This window comes from Zosterops lateralis (assembly GCF_965231275.1).
Source record: "Zosterops lateralis genome assembly, chromosome: Z".
In the NCBI taxonomy this organism is placed as follows: domain Eukaryota; kingdom Metazoa; phylum Chordata; class Aves; order Passeriformes; family Zosteropidae; genus Zosterops; species Zosterops lateralis.
In genome coordinates, this window is record NC_139800.1 from 62,757,071 (window position 1) to 62,771,454 (window position 14,384).

General features: G+C 37.1%; 1 protein-coding gene across 3 annotated transcripts in view; it reads right to left on the reverse strand.

The window, feature by feature from the left end:
- Window positions 1-14,384, reverse strand: part of PCSK5 (proprotein convertase subtilisin/kexin type 5) — a 225,664-nt gene that overhangs the window by 69,120 nt on the left and 142,160 nt on the right. For all 3 annotated transcript variants that reach the window (XM_083884563.1, XM_083884562.1, XM_083884564.1), the window contains exons 12-13: window positions 13,306-13,494; window positions 4,315-4,451 (exon numbers count right to left, since the gene is read on the reverse strand). In XM_083884563.1, coding sequence (XP_083740689.1) covers window positions 4,315-4,451; window positions 13,306-13,494 — 326 coding nt within the window. The remainder of the gene's footprint in view (window positions 1-4,314; window positions 4,452-13,305; window positions 13,495-14,384) is intronic.

Consider the following 14,384-nt stretch of genomic DNA (forward strand, 5'->3'; position numbering starts at 1 on the left):
TGTACTGTCTGCAGTCATTGCTAATATTTTATCCTCTTAATATTTGAGTGAAGACAGAAAAAAACTGTCTCTCCGCCTGAAGCATTATCTGACTTTCTGCAAGGGTTTTTTTTGGGAAGAATAAAAAGATAAAGGTGTATCAAGTCATCAGTTCATGCTGTCAGAACATAAAAGGTGAACTTTCAGTCCCCACCTTTCTCTCTATACTACCAGGTGAATAAATTTGGAGAAAGAGCAAAAGCGCTCAGGCATGAAATAATGCCTAAAGTAAAGACACATGAAAACCACATCCTTGCTTGAAAAGATACAACTCAGGTCTGGTATCAGCCTATCATCTTGACTATGTTAAGCTGTGCTGGAATACCAATTGTAAATGGCAAATTTTCATTAGAACAAAGAGAAATCAGAGAAGCAGGGAGAATTTGAATGATCCTGTTTTGGAGGCTGTTCTGTGGTTAAAACTCTTTGCAAGGAGAGCTATTATTTAATCAGAAATGTAATTCAGGTATGATGCTTCTTAAGAAAATAATGTAGTATACTTCATGTGAAATTAAATTAAAGCAATCTTCCTCTTCTTTCATTTTAATGATACTCACTAACTTGAAATATCATTCACTTGGACTTTTTCAATCTGTACCATCAAATTAATTTGACCTTTACGTGTGATTTTCTGTATTTTCCCCAATGTCATGTGATAGCCTCCATCGACATGACAAAAACAATTATCTCTCTGCTTGTACATGCATACTTCTAGCAGTAAGCAACAATAAGCAAATATACGACCTGACAGATTATCTACAAATTCTTTAAAATAGTTTATACTAGGGCTGAAGATGGGAATCTCTGTTATCTCTGTCTCTTGCCAATCCAATTTAATCTGCACTTCATATGAAACCTTCTCTGCTCTATAATCAGTTTTTGAGTAGAAACTAAAAACCAGAGCTTATATCATATGGCAGTTGTGTCACACATTAGCTTTCACCTTTTCACACCTGAAGTATTACTTCCTTTGAGGAGACATTTGATCTTGATTAAAAAAATTAACTGCTGATGAATCTACCACACCTGCTGATGCTGTTGGCTAATAAACTTGGCTGTAAAACTAGACACTCCTTGTTTTCAAAATGTCTTTTCCTACCCACAGACATGTAACTCCTAAAGGCCCACTGGAATAAAAAGACCCAAATCATGTATTTTCTTCCTCTAAAGAGACGTGAGAATCAAGTTACATCTCGATGTTCCTTAGACTGATGCAACTGCATCCTTAATGGCACTTTTCTTTCTAAAAAAGAAGTCACACAGGGAGATAATTTTTAACCAGATATGCAGTCATCTCTACAGATCTTTCAAAGATACAGCTTCTTCATGTCCGGTTCCTGCCTTTTTTTGTGTTTTAAACCACTTCTGCAGCATACAAACCATAATATATTAGATGCAATTAAACAAAAAGAGTGTTTTCCTAAGTTATTCAGTTTTTTTAATTCTCATTTATTATGAGCCAAAACTCACTCAACTTCCCAAATTTTTCTATTTCTCCCAGAAAAGTGGTTAAAATATTTCCAAGAACCTACTACAAATAAACACGGATAAAGATGCTCCTAAGGCATAGCATACTATGTTTGGATTTTACACATACAGAAGATCTTATATTAACATCACTGCAGGAAGGATTGCTACTCTGAATGCATATATAATTTAAAAGGGCAGCAAGGAGAATAATGTAGGGTCTCTCAGCTGCCTTTTAAGAATGGTTCAGTAAATAAGGAGGAGAAAAATTCTTGTGACTTGCCAGCAAATAAATGAAGACGGCCTCAAGGCAGGTTTAATTTGCACAATGAAAATATTTCAATAACTAAGTATGTACACATACACGCACACTTTTATAATGAATAAATAAAGTATGCACATTTTAGCCAAAATCTTTCTCCATTTTTGGCTGATTCCATCCTTTAGTCTGGCTAGAATAACCCTTTCCCTGCTTGTATTTAGGATGTATAACAAAGGTCCCGCGTTGTATCTATAGAAGAAAGAGTATATCACCTTTCAGAGCAAATATATATCCATCTCCATAAACTCTACAGAATTAAATGTGGAAATCACATGCACTACTTTTATGAACTGAACTCTTCATTTCTTTTCAGGTAACAGATGTGGCATTACCTTGCTAATGCAGGGATATGATGGCATGTTGGGTCTTTCTTTTTAATTTGATTACAGAACTCTTAATTATAAGACCTTTCAAGAGCTGAGCAAACACATGCACAGAACACAAACAAGAAACAGGCATGATGATGATATCAGTGTGATAAACTGCAGGCTATGGTGATAAACTGGAGAGGCACCATGAACTGGAGAGGCACCAGGCATAAATTATGTTTAAGCACCTTTTGTTTACTTCATGTTCTCTTCAGTGCAGAGACTAATCCCGATATGCCCAAACAGCTGAATTTATCCACCACTAATATATGGCAGGCACTTCCAAATCTTTTTGAACAGAAGAGTTACTGGACAGCTTTCATCAGAGGGCAACCACTGCTCTAGAAAGATGGGGGATACATTACTAACAGTATACAATGAACCAGGATCCAAATTCACAACCACACTGCATCTTGTGAAAACCAAATGCACATAAACACCAAACTAGTCTCAAGCAGTGTTTCACATTGTAGTTAAACCAAAGTAGAGGATAAGCTCTCCAGCAGGTTTTTTTCACTAGATCAGCTTCCTACACATCCCTTAGTTTTGCAGACCTACTTTCTCTCAATCTCCTAGCTTTACTGTGCCTTTTCTTCCACGGTTGCATCTTTAGGCCTTAGTTCTGATGGAGGAAAGGAAATCAGTTCCATTAGATTAGCCACTGTAGCACTGAGAGAGTATATATAATGTATTGAAATCAGTAAACCTATACAATTACATATGTAGCTGGAGTGTGCAGGAGTGTGCAGGAGTGTGCAGGAGTGTGCAGGAACAGGCCTTGAAGTCTAAAGCTGGAAATGTAGCAGGCCACTTTGAGGCTGTCCTGGTGATGTAAAAGGCCTGTACAATATAGCCGGAGAATTGCCCACATTAGAAGATTGCAAATTTTAGTGCAAGGAGTGTGTCAGGGAAAAGAATAAGGAAATAGCTGAAATCTGTTGCTCTGTGGTTGTCTTTCATGCCTGTTGCATGAACCAATGGGTTGCAGTACACACAAAGGTGAAGAGCTAACTTGTCCTTCACACCAGAGATGTTTCTGGATGTGTTAGGAATAACAAGTGTAAAATGGAGTTGAAAAATATTTGATTTTTGTCTCTTTTCAGTAATCTGATTAAAATTAAATTACTTATTTGCTGCTTAATACCTCCTGTCTATCAAATTCTAAAGCACTGAAAATTAAAAAAACTCCAAACACAAAACCTCCTCCTGAATCTCTGACCTGTTTTGTTATACTCTGTGGCTGCTTTTCTGAACACATTTAGTGAGTACCCCTGTTTCGTGTATTGGAAACTTTGCTTTTCATTTAGTGGTGCATTTAACATCATTTGGTTAAGAACCTTTTATGACTGGAAAACCATGGTGAGAAGCCATCGCTGGTGATAAGGTGAAATTTAAAACACTGGCAATGTTGGTGCTTCCTTTCAGAGCTCTAGGGAAAGATAATCAAGATTTTCAAAATCCTGCGCTTAAGGTTAACCACATGACTATACAGCTAACATTTAAATAACACTGGCCAGGGTGTAAAAAGTTATCAGAGTCTAGAAGATGTTTTCTGCTCAGGAATTTTGAAAATTATACTTTACCTTGGTCTTCATTAGGGACTTATCAATCACATATTGTGTAAAAGCTTTTCAAATTTGGCTTATGATTGCTGGTTTACTATCCTAAAAGACTAAAATCAGGTTGTGCAAACTGGTGAGTCAGGTAGTAAGACAATAGATTTGATGGCTAAACAAAGAATCTTTTTTTAAAAGTTGAGACTGGGTATCAAAACATGGCACAGATAAAGTAGAGTAGAAATAAAGAATTAAAATTCTCATTCAATTCTATCAAAAGTGATTGAGTGAGGCTGATCTGTATGTCAATTTTTTTTGAGAGAAAGTCATCAAAAAAACCCACAGAAATAAGTTCAGAATAAAAATGAACCATGTATCTTAAAAGGTAAATAATAGTAACATAAAAATGACAAGTGCATTGCTAACTTAAATTTAGAATAATGCTCTTTCCATCTATGGGTTGATACTAAAACCAGTGAGATGCTCCAGCTGTAAATAAAAGGTGGAAAACAGCAAGCACTTTTCAGAATTCACATAGCCCAAATAAATGTTTGAGTCCTACCTGGAGTCTTGAAATTTCTCAGCTGAGATGGAGTGTCACAGATTTCCAAGATCCAATCACCTGCTGCTTTTTCACTCCAGCAGTGAGTAGTCATAAACTCCCAGTTTTTGAATCCTTCCATTGAATGATCAAATAGCCTAAAACAAATGATGACATTATTTCAAGGCAAACTCTTTTTTTCCTGGGGAGCTATGCCTCCAAGTGTACAAACTCTTGAACAATATACTCATCAGCCAGTCTGTTCATCTGTACTTTAACATAACATTATTCATGACTGTTTTCTCACATGTATTTCAAGCACATTCAGTTCATGGTTGCTTGATGGAAGAGTCTCTTTACATGTGTCTTGGTTTAGGTCCAATTTGGGAGGAAACCTCCAACTGGGGTCTCTCTAGAAAGCAAACTTAAGCAGCCCCTCCCTCAATTGGCCTAGGAAAATGTTTCCTTAGAGAAAAGTGGAAAAAACTGTTTATTCAACAAGCAAAGTGTTTATAAGCATAAAAATTGAGTAATATTAAACAATAAAACCTCTTGCCTGTTCTGAAGAGAGATGGCAAAATTGAGAAAGTCCTTGCTGTTGGTTGTAGTTCAGCTTGCCTAGTCTATTATTAGTCCCTCTGTCGCATGTTATAAAAACATGCCATCATGTTTTTATAATGAAAAAGGGAATGGCAAGCAAATTCATTGCAAAAATACCATAATTGCTAATACTATTTAACAGGACTTGTGGGTTTTGGAAAAACTGCATATAATACAGAATTCCACTGCTTTAAGAGTATGATGTAAATACAAGTAACTTGTAAGTTGGAAAATTTCAGCAATTTTATTTTTGACTCTGGATTGGAATAGTTAAAAGAGGCCTAAAACCACTAAAAACTATTAAGACAAGAGCGATTCAATACATCACTTCTAGTGAGGAAGTAATATTTAACTGAGGCTTTGGCCTCAATCCTTGAACAATCAAAGTATCACCCTCTTCAAGCACTTCACTTCAGAATTCACTTCAGAATTCAGTTTGGATAAAACTGAGACTAATAGCATGTGATGATTTCACCTAACCAATACCATTATCATAATTTAATTACTTAGGTGGGTGAAGACATTAGAATTTAGGCCTGGATTATGATAATTTCTAGTATAGGGGGACCCATTTCAGACTCTGCAATGTGATTGTGATCCCCAACATTCTGGTGCCCAGAAGTGCCCCCAGCACTGAGGTGAGGCTGCCCCAGCTCAGAGCAGAGTGGGACATTCCCCTCCCTTGCCTGGCTGGCCATGCTGGCCTGTTGCCCCCAGGACACCCTTGGCCCTCCTGGCTGCCAGGGCACTGCTGGCTCATGTTCACCTTGCCATTCAGTTTGTGCTACCTTTTCCTATTTTGGGGAAGCATATATTTTGGCAGCAGAATGGGCCTGTTTTAGGTCACTGCTAAATCACTTGTGTGAATACAGCAAATCTCACAAAGGCATGGCACATACCATTTACTGAAACGGTAGAAATTATTACACAGTCATTAACCAGAATTTGCATACAATTATGTTCAATTAAAGTATGTGGGTTATTTTCAACTGTTATTCAAATCGCCATAGTGTTACGAATCAAGTGTGGTGATGGGGTCATGCAAACGAGGAAGAGTTGTATAGTATGGTGGGGAGAAGTTTTGTTGGAGTTGACGGTTCTTTTGACATTCTAGTATAATTTTGAACACTTTTCTGTTCTCCCTTCAATACTCCCCTCCCCATTTGCAGTTACTGCCTGGCAGCTCTGGCTTCTGTAAGAGGTGGCAGGAAGGGGGGAAACTTGTTCTAGGAGGCCTGGCAAGGTAACATTGCACCACCAATCAGGATACAAGAAGGGCTCCACCAATGAAAGACACAGAAGGACTGATTGATAGGGCTTGGGAGGAGCCAAGTATACATATAGGGGCAAAGCTATGGACTCTGGGAGGGGCCAGAAGGACATGTAAGGACTGCTTATGAATATTAATGACTCTGATAGATTATCAGGGAATAAAGGTAGAGGGCTCACGCCATTTTGTGAGCCAAACATCTGCTGGGCAGAAGGAGTTCCATCAAGCTCCAAACGCTGTTCTCCCTTGCTTTGTAATTTTTATGGGGTTCGAATTAAATTGTATTTACTCATTCCCGCCTGGATTTTGAGTAGTTTATAACACATAGTGTTCTTTTATGATAGCTAATGTATAACTTTCTAAACATGCTGTCAATGCAATAAGGTACCAGTATTTATCTTTGCCATTGTAGCAACTAAATTATTAGTAATATTATTAGAATTATACAAGTACTGTGCAATTATAAATTTTGCATTCACTCAGCTCCTATTCATATACATTAGAAACATGAGTTTTTCTTTTTGCTGTAATTAGTCTGATATTTTCCATAGTACTTTTTGTACAACCAGGTGTGTGTCTTGTTTTGGAATTTAAATTGTCGTATTTCCATTTTAATAATTCTTTTAAGTAATTTTTGGAGGAAGAGACAAAAATCCCACATATCGTGTTTTTAAAGACACTGCTACCTAAAATATGCTGTGACTGGAACTATAAGCTTCTATCCATGTAAATAGGGAAAATCTGGCAATATAATTTTTGAGAAAATTGACTATTTTTTAAAACACTACTCCTTAGGAAGGATTGGAATTTTATGAAATAAAGTCTAAATTGGAATCTCTGAATGCATGAACTGTGTTTCCACAAAAGATTGTACAAAGAAGTGAAAACACTACAGACAGGTCAAAAGAACAGTGAAAAACAAAGTAGAAACATACTGACTCTGAGTCTGTGTATGTATTTTGGACATACAAAATGGTCCAAATACTTTTGCTTTGCTTTGTTTATGCACTAAACTCTCAAATCAAAGAACCTATGAGGCAATACAGGGATTTCACTTTAAGTGTTGCTCAATAAATAAATGAAATGGTCATATATTCAGCTGTACATTCCTTATTCAGAAAGAAATACACAAGATCTTTCTTTTAAGAAGCATGCAGCCAGTCCAGAATTAAATTCTGTAATTTGTAAAAATTCCTATCAAAGACACACTTGTGACACAGATCATCATGGGTTAATAAAATTTAGTACATGGACTGATTAATTGCTAATTGAGTATTACAGATTATTATAGCCTAAAATACTTAGACAAGATTACTAGAATAATCTGATAATTTTTTATGACCATGATCATATACCTGTATCATGAATGTAACATGCTTTTAAAGACCAAACTGATTAACAGCATTTGAATTTTCAAAACTTATTTGCTAACATAACCATAACAGAATGCCAGTTCTGTTACTCAATTACTCAGGGGACATTTCTTAGAAACAGAACACTCAAAATGGAGTGGATGTGACTGTATGATTGACTATGTAATTACAAGCTGCTACTTACAATGAATAGCATTAGATGAAAAAAAATTGCTCTTCTCTTTCTCAGGAGCTTTATGCCACACTCATCACATTCCATATGTATATCTAGTTAAGAATATATTTTACACAGTGTAGAATAAAACACTTGTTTTTCTTAAAACAAATTCAAGAGTCTTGGTCTCTTCAACTGCTGCCACTTCAGCCTAAAAATTGCATAACCTTTCTCTTCAAGAACATAATTTAAAGCAAAAGAAATATTAATCTGTAATCAAACTTTAGGCCCAGAGGAAGGCAATTAGCCACTTTCTAATAGCATTTAAAAACCCAATAAATAAGTGTGTCAGCTTTTCAGCAAAGAATCTTTATATTCCTAAATGCATGACCGTCATGAACAATAAGAAGTAAACACATAAAAGGAACTATTTTTCAATTATAAAGATTGTTTGTTTCAGCTGAGAAGGTGCAGCTGCACCTGACTGACTGCAATGGTTGTATACTGAACACAATGCATTAAGAGCCTAGAAACCTTGCACTAGCTAGTGCCTGTGGCTGCAGTGGAGTAGCTGGCAAGAGCTAGGAATTTTCTTCTCCTACAGCAGCAGTCTTTGTTATGATGTGCTCCAGCACACAAACTGGCAGCCTCATGGGCAAGTGGTCCTTGCCCAGAAGTCTGCATGGCCACAAGACTTCAAGGGTACTTATAGTTTGAAGAGACTATGCAGTGCCTTCCCAAGCTGTGTACTTGAAAGTGCTTTGGTCAGCTATTCTCCTTAGAGCAGCTCTTCTCCACAGGGTCGAATCATCAGCTCCCTGTGAGATGTAGCCCCTATGGAAACTATGGAGAGCTAAAACTGACTTAACCAAAGCTTCAGCAAGACCCTACCGTCCATCTGCACTGAAGTATTAGGAGAAAAAGAAATGGTTGGAGAAAACAGTAGGCATTTCAGAAGCTTTCGTATCTACATGCAGAAGATCACTTAAAATTTCTGTATGTGGAGCTAAATAAAACATATTTAAAGTATTTGCATACACACTTTTATTTTTCCATGTTACATCTGCTTATCGCAGTTAGTTTTATGAAACAATGGATATCTCTGAACTACTATGATAAAGTTATTTGGAGTAACATGAACAATACTGTACAATGGCTGCAAGCCTGAAATAGTGGCTAGTATGGCAATCACTATCTTTAAAAGTGGAGCGCTTGTCCCCAGGAACTACACATATCCACATTAAGTGATCCATCATTACTTGCAGACATGTCAGGCTGAGGAGCTCCACACACTCCACTGGTCAGCCAGCTGCTCGGTAGTGGGATATTTATTCATCAACCCCCCCAAAGGGAAAAAAAAAAAAAGAAGATATAGCTGACATGAATGAAAAAAAACATAGCCAGTATGAGTTGGGAGAAAGTTTTCCAAGAACTGTTTCATGCTGTAGACACAGTACAAGCATAGATTATTGTTAACTCATTGTGGACTTAGATTACTACCACCTCAGAGATGTTGTCAGTGAGACACACCATGAAGGCTGGCCCTTATGTTTCATCATATTAGGATACATAAAATGTTAGTTTTGTTTCATATTAGAGTATAACATGTAAGCTGCAGAAAAGAACCATGCCTATAAACAACGTTTTCCTCTACTTCACATCACCAAGGCGTTTTATGAATAAAAAATTGAGTAAGATTAGATAAGAACAACTTGGTTTTGGTCTAAGAGTTCTGCAGAGGAGGTTATTATTAAAACTGACCAATTGTCTAAGGTTTCACGATAGGAAAAAGATGGTCATGAAAATAGATTCTTTTGTTACTGAAGAGAAGTATTATTGATACCAGGGCCATATAAGCTTATGAAGCTAATGGCCTGGAAAGTTGCCACCATGTGGCTGAAATATTTCAGTTACGCAGTTCAAATGGCAACAGCTGCTTTAAATTTAAAGGGCAAGAATTAAATAAGCCATTACTTCAGTGGGAGACAAATGAGCCCTAAGTTTGCTTCTCCTACTCCCTTTGTATCTAGCTTTTTCTCCATAGCCTGCCTGTACTGAATGTTTGTTAGAACTGACCTTGCTATGTCTCAAAAACCACTCAGAAACCCACGCTGCCAAATCCACTGGCCAATTGTTTTTAGAAAGGAGATACTGTTCCCCTTTGGACTTAACTCTAGCATCATCCTCACACCAGCCAATACTCTTCCAGCCTGTATTTTCCTCTGCTGCAGCACATCCAATGTAATCATGTTTAGTACTTTCTAAACAACAAAGCAGATGTTCCCTGTAATGCAGATTTTGAAGAATGCGTATAAGGCTAAACCAGTGACAGTGTTATCCACCAAATGCCTGCAAAGGAATCCACATAGTCTCTGACTAACAAGTTTTCTTACTGAAGTCATTTTAGGGGATGCCAACATTAAGGATAAAATATGCAGAAAAAAGGCCAAATATTGCCTTGAGGGACCTAATTGTCAATGCACCAGAAATTACACACAATGACTTTTCTTCCAGAATTGGTGGAGAAGTGCACATGTAAAATATACCTTTTGCACTTAAAAACATTTTACCAGCAAACTGCTTCAAATTAAACCCAGATGAGTAACTGTAAAGCAATGCGGTTTTCCCTGGGTTCAATAAAAACAGCTGGTATTGCTGCCATTAATCCTGTACATGTGCATTAAAAAGTTTTGTATGTCTGAGAAAAACATCTCAGTCAGGTAGTAGCAATGTACAACAGCCTCTGGGGGCTTTGCCTATAGCAGAAAAAACAGACTATTTTTTGCCAATTTTTCTGCATGCATGCTTATAGCTGAACACATTTACTTACTAATATTCAGTAATATTGATACTTTAAAAATCAAATGCCTCGTAACAGATTTTTCACACTAGAGAATAACAACCATCCTATTTCAAGTTTTATTTTATACCATAACGCTAAAACATATGCATCAACAACACACAGCGTACTCTTAATTTCAAGATACTACTACCTCTGAGCTGTATGACTTCTTAAAGGATGGCCAAATAAAGTAAGCCTTGAAACACCATTTCAGAAAGCATTGTGTTCATATCCTTCACTTTGCCTTAAGGAAGGGCTCGTGAAGGCTGTAGATATTTCAGACCTGGAATTTGCAATATACATTTATCCCTAATATTAGTAGCACAGTGTTGCTTAGTAGCCCATCAGCCCAATGTGATGGCAAGTCAGTGTATATCTGAAGTTTGCATGGGAAGGGAATTTCTGGTGAGACTCTACAAGCTCTGTCATGAATGATTTGTTTTCTGGGAAGTGACAAACGTGAAAAGGCTTTTTAGGTTTCTTTGTTTTCTGTGTAGTGTTCTGATACTATCAGATAAGAAAGAGCTGAATGTCCCCTTATATTATGACATATATTTGCATTCTCTTTCTTTACTGCATGTACAGAAAATAATTACTTTTAAGATGCAGGGGTTACAAAGACACTGATTGAATTAAATTTTGTACCTATTCCACACACCAATCATCACCAGAGGTGAACTGTGAATACTGGAATGTTATTTCCCACTTGCTGTGAGTCAGCTGCAGCACATGAAAGCCTAGAGCCAAAAGTTAGCTGTGTTAAGACCACTGGGTTTACACAAGATTATTTTGTTTGGATACCTAGTTGGATGACTTTCAGGTTTTTTCATTTTGAACTGAAGAAGAACTACTGCGTGAAAATGGAAGAGAAAACTAAAGAAGGATTTCTTCAAACAGAAAAACAAAAGCCTGTTTCATAACTAATAAGAGAAGCCCATCTCACACTCGTTATTGTTCAGTGCAGTAGTGCAGCAGGAAGATAGATATGTGTGCCTATGTGCTTTATCAGCAAACTATGACAGCATTCACAATGGAACACAGGAGATATTCTAGAGAGACCCCAAACTTCCAGGACAACTTTCTCTTCATTGGTGAATTAATATCTACAGTAATATTTTCAGTTTACCTTTTAATTTAACATAATCTCTAATTAAAATGTGCATTCACATTCAATCAGAACCAAGTCCACTTGTGCTCCACCTGTCTCCAAAACAGGCTCTTTGTTTCAAGTGGAAATGTAAGTCCTTCTATCACTGAGATACAGGAGGACCTGCAAGTCTCTGGAGCTAGATAATCAGCATTTCTGGCTTAGGAAGCATGTATGAAAAGCAGTCTGGAAAGTAGGCCACTCTCAATTCTCTAAAAGCCCTAAAGAGTAGGACTAGGGATATTAATTTTTGTGAAAGACTTAAGCATGATGGCAGAAGAGTTCTCACAACACAGGTTTGATGGCAGTTTTGCAGTATCTGATGCATAACATCAGTAAACATCAGCTTTTCTGTGGGAACCATGCTATGTCTAGCAGAATGGCAGTCATCTAAATCAAGTCATCATGGAAAAAGAATTATCTATCATACTATGGTCCCATCAGGAAAAAGAATTATCTATCATACTATGGTCCCATCAGGAAGAAGATTTCTAGCTAGTCGGAGAAGTATACAAGCATTTCTTACTGCAAATGTAACTTATATGCACATTTGGAACTGGGGTAACGTTTGGAAAGTTTTCTGATGTTTTTTAGTGCCTTAACCATCTCTGGTAGGAGGTGGTGTTCTTGACCATTGATTTAGTGATTTACATGGTGTTTACGTGGGAAAGAGATTTACATAGAAAGGACTGTCAATGTTTTCTTTGAAGAAAATTTCTGCTAGTAGATTGTAGAAATAGAAACATCACTGGTAAGTCTTTCAGCTTGCTAATTATTCCCTCCACTTACCGGAGACATAAATTGCACTAATGTTGGAAATGATACACTGGACAAAGAGATACTTGTCTGAGTTCAGTCAGAAGGAAAAAAAGACAGTTTGATGCACTGTGACAGTTTCTCCAAAAACATAGCATAGAGGTGATAGGATGAGGAAAAAGATTGTTCTTTCTTAGCAGCTTATTTGTTGTTTAAGTGGCTGGACATTTGAAAGCAAGTATACATCATTGCACTGACATCTAACTTTCTAAAATTTTTGAAAGCTATGGCTAACTTTCAAAAACTTTAATTTGCAATTTATAAATGAGCCCTTCAATTTCAAGTGCTAGTGCTACTTCTCAGTGTTGTCTTACTATGAGCCTTTCATGGACTGAGTATGTTTACTTTGAAAAAAGTATTTGGAAACAGGCAACATCAAGTGTTTAAAAAAGTTTGTAGTAAATATACCCTATTCTATCTGATTTTCATTGCTATAAAAAGAAAAAAGGATAAGAAAAGATAAAAACAAAAAATAAGTGCTGATACGTAGAAACACTTTGAGTCATCGTTATGAACACCAAATCAATTTTCTTCACACTTTCCAGCCATCTAATAAATGGTGAGCCACACAACTATTGAAATTGACTAATCTTCTTCTTGCAGTTCAACAGTTTTAACACTACTCTTCTGCTGAGATATTCATCTGAGTTCATTTGTACTTTACTCCACCCATCTCTCAAAGAAAAAATAACTAGCCTATGTCTTCTAGCAACCCTGCTGTGATGACTTGACTTCTCTTTGCTGACACTGACATCTCAATGCAGGCTCTACATGCTCACTGTACTGTGAAATTGGGTTGTCATACTATACCTGTTGGCCAAGAGCTGTGACCTAGTTCCAGAAGGAGAGGTTAGGTAAATTGCCAAGTCTCCACGTCGAGGGTGAGTAATAGTGATACGCACAACAACATGCTCCAAGTAGATCACATGGTGGTTAGGATTATCTGAACAGCCAGTGGCTTTGTAAATTGAACGGACAATACTGTCAGGTCGTATGGTTCTATAAGAGAAACATAGCAAACAACATCAGCATTTCTCACTTTTTGTGTAAAATACACAACCCCATCTTTTTTGCTTAGTAGAGAATGACAGTTTTGGGCAATTGAGAAGTCAGTAACCTATAATCATTGTTTTTGACATGTACTTCCTCGGTGAAAGTACCACTACAGGGTAATTATTTTGCTGCAGATAATGGCTAATGGCTGCTGCCTGGGTTTCTGTTAAGAACATACACAGGGGTAAACCAGGAATAAGCCTTTGGGACAGAGCATTACTGTGGATTAGTGGCCAGCTGAGAATTGCTGAGATTGTCATGGGATCACAGCTGGTTGCTAAATACCAGGAAATGCCTGGCATAGCTAGTCCTCGCTTATGTAACAGCAAGTATTACATGTTAACTGTACCAAAAGGCATCTGATTCAGCTGGCTTAAACTGGCATGACATCCTTGCAGACTATACCAGTTACGAATCAAGCCTGTCAAATATAATTACCAAACAATATTCTTAATGCTTTGGAAGTGTGCCTCATTTTTGATGCTATATCCATGGAGTGCACATAACAGAATTTTGCTCTTAAGCCTGGTTCTATAGAGACCCTATCTTAGCAAGTGAAAAGCAGTTTAATCTTGGCTGCTTAACTACAGGCTCTCCTAAGACTGTATGAGAGAGACAATATCATATAGTATCAAAACCTTATTTGCTTGTTATATCCTGGACTGGTAAGCCTGTACTCTTCTTGCAAAGGTGACTGAAATGTATTCAAACAAACATTTTTATTTGATGGATCATCTATATAAAAATCCATCATTATCCGGTCTGGCCCATTTTACACCTTCACCTTCTGCAATGTTCTCTAAACTAGGGCCTTTTCTCATTCACTACATCCGTAA